Below are 16,490 nucleotides of genomic sequence, written 5' to 3'. Positions count from 1 at the left end.
AAAGTAATAAGGTCATTATTATGTATCTATAATTGCTTCATCTGTTATCATTTGACCATTTGCAGCAGTTTTATTTCTAATCCTGTTCCTTTTAACTGTCATCTTATTTCTTAATAACCTTCCGATATGGCTTAATAATGCTTTCTTTATCATCCTCTTGAATTTCATGGTCACTTCTAATAATGATAGGACTTGGTTTCCAATACTAAATTCCGGTAACTTTATAAACAAATCTTGAACATTTAAGATTCTCTTGTATCCATTGTGACACTTCACTGAAATCAAAAGACATATTGGGCTGATGTTCAAATCCCCGATGCTCAAGTATTTCTTAGATCTTTGAAGCATTTCATCTAGGTCTGCATCTGCTTCATCATTCGAAGATACCGAACTAGACAATTGCAGCTTATTATTTGATAATCTCGTCATAGACCGATCAAACTTCATTTGATTTCGTTGACGACTTTTGTTCGAGCTAGAATTATCGTCTTCAAAAGTTACAGCTTTTTTCGATCCTTCTAGTTCTTGAACAAACGATTCTCGGTTCTTCCCGATGACATTATCATCATCAGGATCGCTCTCATTCTCTTCTTTATTAGGGTTATTTCCAAACAAATTAAAATTGTCGGTATCTGATCCAGGGAATATGTATTTCAATAGCTTCTCACCAGTTATTTCATCAATTTTGATATTTAACGGTTGTGAATCTATCGAAAAATAATCCAATACTTTAATGCCACCAATAGACCTTTTCATGGACCAGTCAACAATTATCAAATTCTTAGATTCTTTATGCTTGTTACCAGAAAGTCCGATTAGCGGCTCCATCATCTTTGCATAATAAGCAATATACAACAAATTAAAACCTTGCATGCTTTCAATTTCAATTCTATTATCATTGGAGCCATTTTCATTGATCCTTCTTCTATATTTTCCGTGATCCATTAAAAGCTTTAAAATCGGGGTTCGATCATCTTCGAGCATACATAACTGGATACTATCGGCATTAATATTCCATTCTGCCAATGTTTTAGAATTAGAATCATCATTAAATAATTCTCCAGTTAACAATGAATTCATCAACAAATATATTTCAGTGATAGCATTTCCTCGTTCAACGTTAAGCAGTAAATGATCATTCAAACCTTCATTATCTAACATGTCTTGCCTGAAACCATAATTATTAGACAAAATATTGATTAGTCTATAGTATTTGTGTAGGTTAGTTAATCTTTCATTCAATGCAATCAAATCCAAGAAATCTATGGAAAACTTCAACTTCTCGAGTTTCTCACCTAAGGATTTACTCTTTGGCTCGACATAAAAGAGTAGATTTAAAATGATAACATATAAAGTGTGATATTGTTTTGCAGTCGATAAGATCTTGAATTCCGGTATATCTACATTGACCTTTCGAGATATAGATTCAACATCACTTTCACCTAACAGAGAAGTGCGCTCACTGTTATCATTGATCAATTGACTTCCCAATGGATTTATCTGTTCATAGGTAATCAACATTGATGTTTTCTCAACTATTAATTTATCCTCTCCTGCTAGTCTTCCATTCTTACAAATTTCAATGCCCAACCATGGAGGCCAGCTTGTTGTCGAACCGTAAGTCTTTTTATTCAAAATTAATTTATTCACATTCAGAACGTCTTCTTTATTTAAAACGAAGATATTTGCATCTCTTAGTATTACACCATACCTGTTTTCTAATTCACGTTCGTTAACTACTAATTGATTGGTCGATTTCGTGAGTACGGATACAATTTTCGCATCAATGCTTGGTATTGCCATCAAAACAATCCTATCTGGTGTCTCATCACTTTGTAATTGAATTTGAGGATAGAGAATCTCAATTAGGAAATCCTCCGATATACGTTCATTTTCGTCGGTCTTACGTATTATACTATCAAGGTTGTTCAATCTTTGTTGCGACGATTCAGATTTTCTAGAAATTTCGTTTGCTAATTTTTCCAGTTTTATCTTACTTAATGCTTCCGAAATAATAGAAAGCTCATCACCACCAGTTTCAGCGATGTTATGATCAATAATATTATGAATTGCCCTAATAGACTCGTAAGAAAGATACTTTCTCAATTGAACCTTTAATTGAACAAAATGAACATATTTGAATAATAAATTTCTATTTTGAACATTCCATTTTAAAAACATGCAGACCAAAACGAATTTGTTATGGAACATAGAAGTAAAATTCGGCTCCGTTGAACTACTGCTCTCCTCCTTTCTTTGTAAGCGTTTCGTGTCCTGTTCTTGAATATCATTCTTTAAGAATGATATTCTTTTATACAATTGTTCGTTTGATAGCTGCTTGGTTTTATTGATCTTTATTCTTTCCTCTAATTGCTTTATTCGATCTTTCAAAAGCTCTATTTGAAGGAGATAAATATTCTTTGATCCTAGGAGGCAGCCATGTGCATTATCCTCCTCTTGCGTATCGATCACCTCGTCTGATTCACTGGTTGTATCTCTTAAATAAGAAAACCTCTTAGAGTACATTAACGCATTTATTTTGATTGACCTGCGTGATTTCCTCAAAGTAGGAATAAAAGCCTCTTCGTAGTCTTCAATATCAAACCATTGTGCATCATTATCAAAGACAGAAAATTTAGATTTACTATCCTCATTTTGTATCCTATGTGCATATATGTTTTGATCAAAAGTGGCATAGATTGTCCTCAAATCTATTCCTGTTAGATGCACTTCACCTAATCGGAAATTCATTTTCATTATCTTTTTATTCTTGGATAACCCCTCGTGTATCATGATACGGGGCTCTTTAACTTGATGCAAGTCAACCAGAAATTCGTCCATTTTTGCTCGAATTCCGACACATTCAATCTTATCATTGTTTGCATCAACATTTTCATCTCGATAAATATGTGAGATAAATAAAGATTTAAAATTAAATTGGAATTTATTAGTGAATAAATGTTGAGAAAACTTCATTGACATTTTAGAATCACCAAATAAGTCACCTCGCCTGATAGGTAACATCATGTTACCTGCAAATAATGTCCACCAATTAAAAAACTGCTTAAAAGTATTAGGACTCAAATGAATACAATTATAACTATTTTCCGTATTAGCATGAAAAGAAATTGACATGTTAATCCGATCACTTCTAAATCCAGCATACGAGTCATGGCCCTCTTTCGTATATTCTGGATTGAAGAGTTTAACGTCATAATGGTGTTTAGATTCACGAGAGGTGATTCCAGAACCAGTATGTCTTTGCAATAAAAACCCAATGATAAAATTAACACCACCTTTCAAGCTTACTACCTTCTTCTCGTGAATATGAGACCTTGATAATTGAGCATCTAAATCGTTATGTGGCGTTTCCTCCAAAAAGTAAGCAAAACATGATGAAATAAAGCTTTTCGAGTTTGGTAAGAAAATATACTTTGAGCTATCCCTTGACCACGAAACTAACGGGGTCGCTAAATAATTAGGAATATACCACAATACTTTATCTGATTTAACTTTCATAAACAGTTGAGAATCATCATTTTCATTAACCGTCCACAAAACGTTGTCATTAAACGCTAATACAAATCCCGATGAAACGTTGAACAAATCATAAGGATCTCTAGAACCTTTGAATGCTACCTCCAAGCTGTTATGTGACCCAGTTTCAATTTTAAATTTTCCATGCATAATGTATCTCAACTTGTCCCAAAATCCAAGCTTCAAAGATGGGTCAACTGGGGGTTTTGAAAATTGATCAAAGTTTAACAGAACTTGTTGTATTCCAAATTGATATGATTGACCCCATACAAATCTGCTTGCTTCTTGGGACGAAAACTTAACACTAAGGTCCGTAAATAGCTTGACCGATGATAAAGACTTGTTTATTGTTAACGCATAATGCTTATCACCTACAACGTTTTTAACATCTGGTACTAGAGGAATATGTAAATTTCTCAAATGTGCCGCTTCATTTACCAAAGCCTCTGATAGGATTAAATGACCAGCCATAGATAAACTGGATGTCTTATCCTTGTTATATGGGACACGCAATAAGGGAAGTGGGTAATCACGTAAATGCATACGAAGTTCCAAAAGCTGAAGGCTAATAAACATTGGAATCATTAATGAATAACGGGTATCTACAGGTACACCCTGTCCCATATCATGAATAAACTGCGGTAATTCATCCAAATCAAATTTTGTTCTCGATATATTTAAATCAAAGCCAGACACAATCACGGATAATAAAGGAGCTTGGTTCATGTATGCAATTATTTGTTCATTCTTATCAACTGGTAATAAGGCTTCATTTCCAAACAAAAATTTTTTATTTTGAATAATCTCATCACCCAATCTAGCCTTATAAACCTTTATTTTTCTTATCCAAGATGTTGAAATAGATTTTCTCAAATGGTATAGCTTCTCTTCCATTTCAATTGAAGTAAAGTCATGTTTGGTTTGGTTTGCTTCGGAAGTTCTTGCTTCAAATAAAGCCACTTGTTCCAATCGTTTCCGTTGTTCCACTAATCCTAATTGATATATCATATTTAACTCGCATTCAAATGGATCATCTTCCATATTGAACGATAATTTCTTCGATGTAATATGTATACGAGGGAAATTTATGGCCTTACCCTCTTTTGGTTCAATGTTTTTTCGCTTAAGGTGATCATTCTTTAAGCAGCTAATCAAGTGCTTTAAAATCTTAATTGTGATTGATAGATTATCAAACAATCTGTATACCATAAACCCATGTGGTTGAATAAGCCTTATAGACTCAGATGCAATAGTAATTTTTGACTCAATTGAAGGATCATTCACAACTATCCTAAGTTCATCGACACACGCAATTCTGCACCATTGATCTGCTATAAATGGCGAACCTGCAAGTATTCTAAAGAACTTATTATTCAAAATAATAACTCCTTTATTAACGTTTGCAATTATATCAAATAATTGTAATTTGATCTTATAATTGTCATCCAAGTGCACTATAAAGTTCGATCTTCTGATCTTGCAATTAAGGACCGCAAAATCACTAATCTTTCTTGTCTGTGATTCAACCTGAGTGGATGCTTTACTAGCAACCTTCTGCATGTCATTCCTAAGCTTATTCTTGATCAACTTTATGGGAGCTAATATGGCTTCTCTCACTAAGTATATCGCCCCAATGAGAACAGAAAGTTTGTACCTGTCATAATCGCCTATCACATCGTCTACGTTTACGTCCATTTTTAAATCATTTATACCGTTAGAATTAACTGCACTGACAAATATATCTGTCATGGGCAAATTCAAGAATTCCTCGTATTCATCATTTGAATTATTCAAAAGAAGTTGAAGTGCACATTGAATTTTGCTCATTTGCATATCAATGGTCCAAAATTCGATTACATTTTCATTTGCAGCTAAGGTATCTGTAGATTCCGAATCGGAGTTTATATGCTTTGGATCATACACCTTATTCCTTATGTTCAAATTCAAGTTGTCAATAGTGAACCTCACATTTCTTAATTTATGATTGTCAGAGAAATAATCTGCATTATAACCTTCTCCATTAATTTCATCTAAGTAATATTTAGCAATCAATACTGAACGGGATCCCAAAATGAAACTTAGTTTGGAAATAATTATTTCCAGGCCCAAAAACCAATTTGGTAAATATCTGAATAATTTATATTCTAGTGGCTTCGATTCTGCTGTGGATCCTTCAGTACTATCGGGAAAGATTAGTCTTTGTTTGATAATTGCCGCATTTAAATTTAAATTAACTAATCCAGAATTCAAATGTTCTTGTGCCATACATGTGATATCTTGCAATAAATCATTAATGCCAGTAATTATATTCAATTGAGATAAATCTACCCTAGGTTCATTTATCGCTATAGTAGATTTTACTTCAAGGTTTTTCAAGATATCAAGCTTGAAATTTATTGACCTGAGACTTAATATTTCTTTTTTGATTACTTTATTGTATTCATCTTGTAACGTCACGTTAGATTTTTGTACGTAATTAATACAAGGATGTATTGTATGACAATTTATGTTGTAGTCTCGTGTTGGGGTAGTGAATGTATGAATGTTTAGTAACGAATATGAAAAGTCTAATATTTGAGCTTTATTTGTGGTCTTGTCGTGATGTTTTATTATAAACCTGGGCTGCTCGATGACAAACTTTGTATCAACTCTTGGAAAATATTCTTCGAGAAGTTTAAGCAACTGATGTTTGTATTTTGTTCGAGATAATTTTTCTTGGTTATCAGCATCATTACTATCAGATTCTACTTGAGTTGTGTCTATATCATCACTGTCAATATGAGTATCATTGTTAGCATTAGTGTGCTCCTTAATTATTTCACGATTCAATTTTTTATTTCTCTTCTTTAAATGCTTTAAGGTAAAATACTTCTTTATTAATACGCAATTGTATATGAACGTTGCTAATTGTACGGTACTTAGATCAATCATGGGGCTACAAGCTGTAGCAGCAAATTCAGTCACACAGTCTTTAAAGCCTTTGTCTCGAACCATACAATCTAAAACGTTAGATTTGTAGGTGTAATTAAAGTTCGGAATATTCAATACTTCATCCTTCTGACAAGTTTCTTGATTGTTTTCCTTAGTATGTTTGCAATAGTTAACTCTCAAAGACTGAATAGAAGTATTAACTTGAAATGGGTCGTCTGCTTCAGAGTCAAATAAAACATGAAATCCTGCGGCCGTTTTATTTAATTTCAGATAATTGAACGAAATGCTTTTTGAAAACAAATCCAAGGAGCGCTTACGAGAAGAATAATCAAAATAATCGCTGAAGGACATTTCTTTGTCTGTGATAGCGAATGGAATCTCCAATAATTCTGAGTTGTCTAAATTGAACGATATTTCCTTGATTACCGGATATAGTTTATTTCGAATCTTGATAAATTTATCAAACTTGGTTGGATGCTTCGATGAGCCAGCATCTTCCTGCTCCAGTGATTCCTCTTCTGTATAATTGGTTTGGGGTTCGACGTTGGTCTTAGGGGTGAATTCGATTCCCGGCTCGTTGCTCTTGTCGCTGAATTCCATGTCCCTCTTAATTCTATCGATGAAGAGCTTGGCCTTTCTGAATATAACACACTTGAATTCATCGGTGAAGAGTCTCACTTGGATATTATGAATGTTTCCCTTTTCAATGTTAATCTGCAAATTCAATTGCAACTTCAATGTCATCAACGACATTGGAGGCACCAGCTTCAAACTGTCAGATTCGCTCGAGTTCACAACCTCATTCACCACCAATGTAGTGTAAAACTTCAAATTGCTGGCCGACTTCTTGCTGTATCTCGAAGTCAACATAAACCGCAAGTACTCAATCGTGGTGGACGTGGAGTCTGGGTATAGTAAGGTTGTATGCTTCAATCCAATGTCAACGCTTGGTATATGTGTAAGGACGAACCGCACGACAGCCCTGGCGGCACAATTCGACGGAAATATCGACAAATCGATGGTCCCATCGCCCAGATTGTCCCCTTTCTCGGGTTTTTTGGCCCTCTTCGTGGACTTTTCCGCACTATGCAATTTTATCACCAAATCATCCATCACAATCTTTCTCGTATTCCCCCACAACCGAATCCTGAATGTTCTGAGCGTCAAGCTTACCCTCTTGTTGGTGTAGCTGATCCCATTGAACAGTATCCCGTTATTTATTCCTATAGTTTTCAAATGAAACCCACTCACAAAATATATTAGATACCATCCAATCACCCAAGCGCCCAATACCAACCCGCCATAATACAATATATCGTTCATCACGAAGCCAACCATAGCGCTTTTTGTTAGCTGTATAGCTTCGAAGGTCATATGTCAAACGATGTATCTAATATTAAAACAAGTGGTTCTTTCTGTATGTAAATATTCCAATATCGCTTTAATACATCAAGCCAGCTCTTTCTTGTTTGTTTGGCAGCAATTTCTACCGTAAACGTAAATCATCACAACCTGCGAACAGCCCGTAAAATATGCCAGTGTAACCTGTAAACGAATATAATTGTGCTGGACATCGATGAGCATGCCCCACCGTAGCCATAAACCCTTTTTGGGCATTATTGCCGCCGAACCTGTCTGGAAAAAAGTCTGCCTAAAATGTGCTTCCAACTCTAATCCGCGTGCGCCTATTTAGGGTTTAGACCTCGTGGCGTTTTGTGTTCCCACATCTCCCCACCGGATGGTGGTGTTCCTGTATATGGATATAATCTCATTTTTTTGCAAATTTATGTCGTGGCGATACCATCTTTGTTGATGTTCTGGTATCGTCTCTGGTAGACTGAGAAATTTTATATGAAAATTTTTTATTAGGGAAGACAATTTACACTTAATATAGCTTATCACACATTAACAAAAGTATGTTGAAACATGAAAACCTATGAATGAATATGGATTTATTAGACAGAACTATCTGGCTGGATCAGAATGAAAGAATGTAGACCTGAAGACATGGAAATTGAGATGAAAAATAATGAAAAATGGATGGATGGCCGATGAATAGAACAATAAGAGAAAAATTGCCAGTATGAAATAGAAAATATGGAATATGAATATGGAAGAGCAATCGGAGTAAGAATGGATATGGATGATCAGATGCCAGAAGATAGTTTTGATAATAGACGAGTTCATAGCGTAGAACCTGAGAACCAAGTACTAACATATTCTAGTGGCTGCTTCACTTCCACACCCAAAGATTGTTAAAAAGCACACCAAGAAGTTCAAGAGACATCACTCTGACAGATACGACCGTGTCGCTGAAAACTGGAGAAAGCAAAAGGGTATTGACTCTTGTGTCAGAAGAAGATTCAGAGGTACCATCTCACAACCAAACATTGGTTACGGTTCCAACAGAAAGACTAGACACATGATGCCATCTGGCCACAAGGCTTTCTTAGTTAAGAACCTCAAGGACTTGGATGTTTTATTATTACACTCCAAGACTTACGCTGCTGAAATTTCCCACAATGTTTCTGCCAGAAACAGAGTTGAAATTGTTGCTAAGGCTAAGAAGCTTGGTGTTAAGGTTACTAATCCAAAGGGTAGAGTTTCTTTAGAAGCTTAAGTTTACCTTGAATATTAATTTTATATCAATTTTTAGTCTGGGTTTTTTTAAGTCATGAAATAGTTTTCTGTTTAATATAAAAAAATGTACATTTACGTTATTATATGTCATTGAGCCTGTAGCCATTTACTGATCTAATACTTATTTGGTTTTAGTATCTGACAACTGAGATAGATCATCCATAACTAATTTATTTATTATTAACTTTATTTAAACACTCATATAAAACCAAATGAAAAAACTGAAAAGAATTACTCTCTGCTGTCCATATTTATCGTTTTCTAGACAATGATCCTGACACGGTAACATTACTTATTCCCACATGGTGGTGCTTTTTAATCTTATAACCGAGTTCACATACGCCATTGGAATCGATATGTAACTGAGAACTGCCTTTTAAGGGTCTGACATGAAGCTCAGGTAGCGATTTCTTCTTAGTTACACCATTTCCATTGTTCTCACTATCATTGGGACCAGGTTGGTCTCCGCAACTCTTCCGATTTGCCGACAGAATCGATGACGCAGTAGACATATTCTCTTGTGGTTTATTCATGTTATCAAATGTCTCGATTTCATCCTCTTTTAACGCTGGCAAATTAGCACTCGATGGTTGCTGCGAATCTTTGAAAGCAGGATCATCATTTGATACATCTAACATTGATCTAGGTTTTGAATTTGAATACTCTGATGATGTGTCGTTGTCCATGCCTTCAAATCCTTCATGGTTGTCCATGCGATCGTATGAATTCATTCTATCGCCTCTATGAAGTTTCAAAGGAGTTTGCGTAATTGAAGATGCCGAGTGAATAGAACCATCATCTCTGTCACGATAATCGTATTCGTGATTGAACTTTGAGTTCTGGTTTACATTTGGACTGGTTTCATTGCTCTGGCCACCCAAATCTAACATACTTCTAAACGATGAATGAAATTCGTCACTGTCATAGTTTGAACCAATTGTCGCCTTACGAGAAGGCGCGCGGGAAGTTTGACCTGATGATGGGTTTGAAGAACCTGGTGGAGTAATAATTGGATTTACATCTTGGTCTGGGTGTTCATAAATACACATTTCCAATTCAGTAAACCACGGGTCGGCAAATAATAAATCTAACGTGTATCTGTTCGTGACTGACGGGTCACATAGCTTCCAAGCAACCCTAGCAGCACCAGTGGAGTGAAATTGCTGAGCCCATTTGAACTCACTTCCAGGTCCTTTAGTAACTTCTAGGTTATGCTTAAAGTTAGGATGGTCGCCCGCATAACGGCTGTGATTAAATTTATATTCTCTATAAGCGTGTTCATTAGTAGATGCCATCGAAAACGGAACACCACGATAAACAATGCAGAAAAGTAACATCCCAAGAGCCCAACAATCCATCTTATATGGATCATATGCCCATTTTTTCATATCACTACTACTCACCTCCTTTAATTTCATAACTTCTGGGGGAGAGTAAGGCGGAGACCCAACATAAGCAGTCGATAGTTTAACTGGCGAGGACAAATCACCTTGGACCTCGTTACCATAGCCACTAACACCAAAGTCGCATAATTTTGCAATACCGTTACCATCAATTAAAACATTCTCTGGCTTTAAATCCTTGTGGGCTATACCCATTTCATGTAAAAATTTAACCCCGTATGCTATTTGTTTGAAAATACAGTATTTTTCGTTCAACGACGAACTCTTCCACCCCAGTTTCACTATGGCGTTGAATAGATCTCCGCCGCCGCACAACTCCAATATTATACCCCAACCTCTGGTTAAATTTGCTTGGGATTGAATTCTCACCATCATTATAGTATCGACCACATGTCTACTCTTGCTAGCCTTCTTGGAAATAATATATTCCTTTATTGCCCGCTTATAAAAGTCTTCATCGCTCTCCTTATCTAGCAACGTGAACTTCTTCAATGCATAAACGTTCTTCTTGTTACAGGCCGAATTGATAATACGGACGTCCGACGATCCCCCGTCTCCCAACTTTTTGTTTTGCATATCGATCTCGAAATCCTCCAAAAGATTGACGTGGTCCTGCTGCAACTCCTCCGGTAAAAAGTCATTAGGATCAGCCACCGGATTGTTCAACACTCTGTTAGCATCTGGTCCACCCGACAAGTAAAAACTCGTACTGGGGTGTTCTGCCGAAGGACTTTTGTTAATTCCGAACGGATTGTACTTGATCTTCTCGTGTTGCAGATTGTTATTGGCGTTCGGTGTGATGTTCAATCCACCTCCTCGGCCTCCTCCTGGTGTTCCTGACCTCAATTCGTTTGCCTGTCGTACACTTCTGGCCACATTATTCTTATTCATGTGCTGAAGATGAGCCATTGTCTCGGCCTTCGACAACTTCTTAGGGGTCTTTTCGTTTTCTATGTTGCTGTGTGATCTCGTCATGTTCGAACTATGTCTCCTCATCGAAAGAACAGACGGTGTTCTCGAAATCCGCCCTCCGCTGGACCCGCTAGGCGTATCTGCCTTTGACTCTCTACTATGGTGAAAAAGCTTCGACAACCCAATATGCGATCCGTGGACCGATTCCTTTCCGGAATCTGACGGAGACTCAGGACTATGTTCCTTTTTGAATATATGTTTCAATCCATGATGATGGTGTTGTTTTTCCTTTTCTGCTGGCATTCTTTCTGTTATTTTAATGTCAACCGCTACAGGAGTACTATTTATGTTTGTTTGCTATATTTCTCGAAATGCCTGCTAATAACCTCACTTTTTCAAACAACGATTAGTCTAATCGAATATTCCAACAAACAGATAGTAATCATATACAGATTCATTCGAAATCGAAAAAGGATTCACTAAAAATATATTATAGTTAATCATAGGACCAGGAAAACCAAAATTAGAGTGCGTGTGGGTAACATCGATTTTATATATAGGAGGCCGTAATAGCAATTCAAGTCTTTCAGCCTTTCAAAGCGTATGAACATGGGGCCTGGCGTCAAAACGTCAGAATGCTACAGGGAGAAACAGATAGAATAGGATTAGGGACTTTATTAATAATACAAAAATAAAAACAAGAGCGATTTTAAATAGATTAAGGGAACAAAAGCGATAATAGTATTAAAGTAAAATTCATCGTCAGTTATATAGAAAAAGTAAACTGAAATGGTATCGGAGGAAGAAAGTATTAACTAGTAGAATCTGAAAAGATTAGATGCTTTCATCGTCAGAGATTTTTTGGTTGTTTCTCTTAATCTTGAAAAATCTGATGCCACCATTGTCAGCTTCTCTGGTTTCTGGGTCGACTGCACCAGCGTTGGCTCTGGTGAAAGAGGAGTCGTCACGTTGATTAACATCAGGGACAACGGCGGCGGCACCTTGGTTTTCTTTAACTCTGGACATATGTTTCTTGTAGGAGTTGGAGATGTTAGCAAAACAAGTGTTGATGAAAACAATCAAAATACAAACAAATGCGGTCCAGGTGATGGCCATCAACTTGATACCAACGGTTGGGTTCATGCTTTCCTGGTTGAAAGCATTTCTGGCCATAACAACAACGGCGGTCTGGAAAGCAGCAAGACCGGCAATGAAGAATAACGCAAACGAGACAAACGCAATAACAACCTTGTCGATGATCAGGAAACAGAATGCAAGCACATCAATAATAAGCGCAATGCCGGTGAATCCAACGGCCACAAGAGTAAATGCAAAAGAAAATCTGGATAAATAGTAGTAGGTTCCTCTGTTATCAACAAAGTCCTTTGGCACATTACTGGTGGTGTCAAAGTTGTCCTTTGGTGAAATAGGGTATGCTGGTCCCAGGGTACACTTGCTGTAGTCGTTTTCTTCACAAACACCCCAGAATGTCCATGCAGCCATCTTTGGTGCTCCCGAAATCAGCGAGGTGTCAGCCTTAATCCAGTAAAAGTCATTCAATGGGAAGTTATCTGAGGCACCCGACAAAATGACAAGCAATAATAACAAGCAAGTTCCCGCTAAAAGGAAAATATTCAAAATAGTACTGATAAGTCTCATGGTATACTAGTAGGCGATTGATTCAATTGACTATTCAGGAAGAAATATATTAAATTTGGATAATTAATAGAAAGAAGGAAAAATTCTTATATAAAAAATTGCTTATGGGGCTAAACCTTCGCTGAAAATATCTTTGTTGTATTTAACTGATTAAGTCATTTAATTCTTTGGAAAACAATCAAGAATACCTAAAACAACGGCCTTACGCAATACAAATGAATTACCCATTTAGTGAATTTGGTAACTACAAATAGAGCTGAATCCGGTCCAAGAAGGTTGTTTGTTTATGTTTTTCCTATTTCAAAATGCTATCCTTGCTATTTATTTCATATTGGGACAGAAGTTTCTTCTACGCCTGCAATAAGATAATGATGCGGCACATGGAATCCGCATATTCCTATTGTATCTTTGGTCTATATGCTAGATACATGATGGGCTGCGCTGTTGTGCCCCCATTTGGAACAACGACCGTACCATGTTCTACGCAAGCATCGTTGAGGATTTTGCGAGGGATGACTTGGAAGCTGGCTCGAGAATGACGGCGACACTGATTGGAAGGAGGATGTGCAGGAAGGCTCTGTACATAAACTACTAAGTGAGCGAGATGCATTAGGCGATTGTTCGTGGGGCATATTCGAAGAACGTACCGTGGAAGGTGGTTTTGGGTGCAACGGGTTGGGCAACGGCGGTTCATCATTCTTGTTGTCGTCGGACGAGGTGAATCGCCAGTTGAAGCAGTCTCGACACGGAGGCTGCTGGACACATGGAGGCGTGTCGTTGTACGCGAGGATAATGTCGTCGATAACGGTGTGGATGCGGTGGTTGAGAAGGTTAACCCTCCATCCCATGTCTGTCACGACATCGTACACGCATTGGTGAGCCGTGTGACAGGCAGTTTCCATCGCATACCCGGCTACATTGCACGAGCTGGAGACACCATTGCAAACACCCATGTATATAGGATCGGCCGTGTTCCCAAAATGCCAGATGTTTTCCAAGTGCTTGGGGAGCCCTGGGGGTTGAGGGAGATGGAGTCGACGGGTGGCTAGCATTTCACCGGGTGCCTCGAATGCCACGGCTGGTAGCCCGTATGTTCTGCCCACAAGCGACGCTAATGCACCCCCAAGCGAATGCCCTGTAACCCAGATGTTGGTGGTCAGAGGGTCGTAGAGCTGGGATACATTGCGGTACAAGTCGAGTGTCGCCTGGTAGTAACGGTCCTGGCGCATGAGCTCCTTCTCGAGACAGTCTTGGTCGCAGGTGTATGCCTTCTGGTAGCAGTCACACACGGTGGTCCACATATAGCCCACGCGAGCACAGCAGCACAGAAAAAGTAGGTTATCGTTCAACTTATCATTGGCAGTGGTTTCTTCGGGTCCCGTGCCAATAAGCCCTGCTCCCGACGTACCCTTGATTCCTATCACGACTGTCTTGTTGTCGGTGCTCACAAATACGTGTCCACGGAGCCCGTCGTCAGCCCATCCAAAGTTGATGTCGGTGTGATTTTCATCGGGCACCCACGGATCGCCCACATCGATCCAATCCAGTCTCTTCTTTTCTTTGTCGTCCTTGGGGAACTTCACATATGCGTTCGACGAAATCGTCGCCAAAGACACCACTGTATCCCGGTCCTTGACGTCGGGAATCGGTATTTCGTGCTCGTCCTCCCATTCGAGCTCAATCTTGTTGAGAAGCGCCGGATTGCCCTTCACAGATAATGCATATGCCAAATACGAGTCCAAAAAGTTGGGTGTATGACGCTCCTTCAACCTCTTCACTACTCCGTTAGTAGGCGACTGTCTGATCTGGAGCTTGATTGTCCACGGATTCTTGCCCGTGTGCGCCTGGGGCCAGTCATATGCGTCGTAAACGTCTTGTAAATTACTCTCGTCTACCTCTGATGTCTGCATAGTTGTCAACTCCTCTAATTCCTCGCTATGAGCCTCTAGATACTCCTTAGTTACATCCAACCTGCGATGAACCATATAATTATGTGATCCCGTTCCCCGGTGAAATATATGCTTTAATTCAAACGTTGTTCCATCTGTTTGCATGTCTCTCACTTCTTCATTATCTAAAGCACTTAAACCATCCTTCTCGCCTTCATACCACCCTCCAGCTAATATATCCTTGGGCACAAACCTAATGAACCCGAATGCTATCAACGTTAATACAGCAGCGCATATCGCTATGGAACGTCTTTTTTTTGCTCTAGGTCTCTTCGTACTTATCAAAGGATGTTCTTCCCCTAATTGTTTCATAATTTCATCAAGTGGAACGTTTAGAATTTTATATAAGTACTATCTACTTTGATTTGGTTTTCGTTATCAATTATCAATGTGGCGATTACAAAATTTCTAGATAGTGCGTGATACAGTATCACTACGTTTACCATGTTAAACTAATCTATAAGTACGTAGCGGCATCAGCAAGATCGTTACCATTATCCAGTAATAGTACATGTCTCAGGGACACGATACGGATGTCCTTGACTAATTTTATGTCGTTTGAGCCTGTAATTTGTTTCTCGCAGTCATAACTATGGTTCAAGATCTTGGTGAGCTTCACCACTACATCGCTCAATACTCTCGGTGTAAGAACCGAATCGTTCGAGTAGAATGCGTTGGCTAGCAAGGCAGCAAATAAGTCGCCACACCCGTTGAAGTTGCAGTCGATTTTGTCGATGGGAATGTAGAATATCTTGTTTTCCGCGGCCGTGAACCCCACAGAATACATAAGATTGTCTAGTATGACCGACGATAGCACCACGTACGGCACGTCGTAGTGCTGGTGAAACCGGTCGAATGCAGTAGCAAGCGACTCCCAGTTCGATATCGGCGTATCGCTCAATAACTCGAACTCAAATTGGTTGGGCGTCACCACGGTTACATTCCCGCTGGAAAGAATGGCCCTATACACGGGAACCACTTTTTCCAGAACATAGAGCTTGCCGTTGTCGCCTAGCACTGGATCTAGTACCCATACTGGCCTCGTGGTGGCTTTCTGGAAGATATCATCCACTTTCTGGTGTATCACCTTTAGCACCGCTTCATTGGGCGCATACCCGGTCAAAATCATGTTGTAATCCCAATCTGCGTCAATTATATCACTGATACCTTCAAATAGACTCTCGACAAGCTCCGGAGAGCTTGCCTTGCCCTGGAACGTTCCGTAGCCGGGGTGATTTGAAAAATTGGTGGTATCTATAGCGTCCACGTCCCATCCGCTGTATTGTAGCGGGAAAACCGTCGATCTGTTGCCCACATATCCATGAACCACATGCGACAGAATCGATAGAACCGTCTTCACGCTCATTTACTCCTATCTGCTGTTGTTATGGCTGGTTGAAGTCGATTCTTTGCTTAATTATGGCTTTTCATATTAGACGTTTTATGTGCACAACAAATA

General features: G+C 38.5%; 6 protein-coding genes across 6 annotated transcripts; 1 reads left to right on the top strand and 5 right to left on the bottom strand. All coding sequences in view use genetic code 12, as the record gives it.

Moving 5' to 3' along the window:
- Positions 1 to 18: 18 nt before the first annotated feature.
- DEHA2F12452g (DEHA2F12452p) lies at positions 19 to 7,806 on the bottom strand (the record flags this gene model as incomplete). The annotated part of the gene is made up of 1 exon (XM_460905.1): positions 19 to 7,806. One exon carries the CDS (start codon positions 7,804 to 7,806, stop codon positions 19 to 21), a length of 7,788 nt encoding a protein of 2,595 aa, XP_460905.2.
- Positions 7,807 to 8,381: 575 nt separating this feature from the next.
- DEHA2F12430g (60S ribosomal protein L32) lies at positions 8,382 to 9,088 on the top strand (the record flags this gene model as incomplete). The annotated part of the gene is made up of 2 exons (XM_460904.2): position 8,382; positions 8,694 to 9,088. Coding segments are annotated over 2 exons (396 nt in total).
- A 271-nt stretch (positions 9,089 to 9,359) lies between these two features.
- On the bottom strand, positions 9,360 to 11,726 carry DEHA2F12408g (DEHA2F12408p; the record flags this gene model as incomplete). Its single annotated transcript, XM_460903.1, has 1 exon — positions 9,360 to 11,726. One exon carries the CDS (start codon positions 11,724 to 11,726, stop codon positions 9,360 to 9,362), a length of 2,367 nt encoding a protein of 788 aa, XP_460903.2.
- A 531-nt stretch (positions 11,727 to 12,257) lies between these two features.
- DEHA2F12386g (DEHA2F12386p) lies at positions 12,258 to 13,082 on the bottom strand (the record flags this gene model as incomplete). The annotated part of the gene is made up of 1 exon (XM_460902.1): positions 12,258 to 13,082. One exon carries the CDS (start codon positions 13,080 to 13,082, stop codon positions 12,258 to 12,260), a length of 825 nt encoding a protein of 274 aa, XP_460902.2.
- A 413-nt stretch (positions 13,083 to 13,495) lies between these two features.
- Positions 13,496 to 15,343, bottom strand: DEHA2F12364g (DEHA2F12364p; the record flags this gene model as incomplete). Its single annotated transcript, XM_002770758.1, has 1 exon — positions 13,496 to 15,343. The coding sequence occupies one exon, from the start codon at positions 15,341 to 15,343 to the stop codon at positions 13,496 to 13,498; it is 1,848 nt and encodes a 615-aa protein (XP_002770804.1).
- A 145-nt stretch (positions 15,344 to 15,488) lies between these two features.
- Positions 15,489 to 16,397, bottom strand: DEHA2F12342g (DEHA2F12342p; the record flags this gene model as incomplete). Its single annotated transcript, XM_002770757.1, has 1 exon — positions 15,489 to 16,397. One exon carries the CDS (start codon positions 16,395 to 16,397, stop codon positions 15,489 to 15,491), a length of 909 nt encoding a protein of 302 aa, XP_002770803.1.
- Between the last annotated feature and the right edge of the window lie 93 nt (positions 16,398 to 16,490).

This window comes from Debaryomyces hansenii, assembly GCF_000006445.2.
Source record: "Debaryomyces hansenii CBS767 chromosome F complete sequence".
Classification (NCBI taxonomy): Eukaryota; Fungi; Ascomycota; class Pichiomycetes; order Serinales; family Debaryomycetaceae; genus Debaryomyces; species Debaryomyces hansenii.
This window is presented reverse-complemented; position numbering and strand designations above follow the sequence as displayed.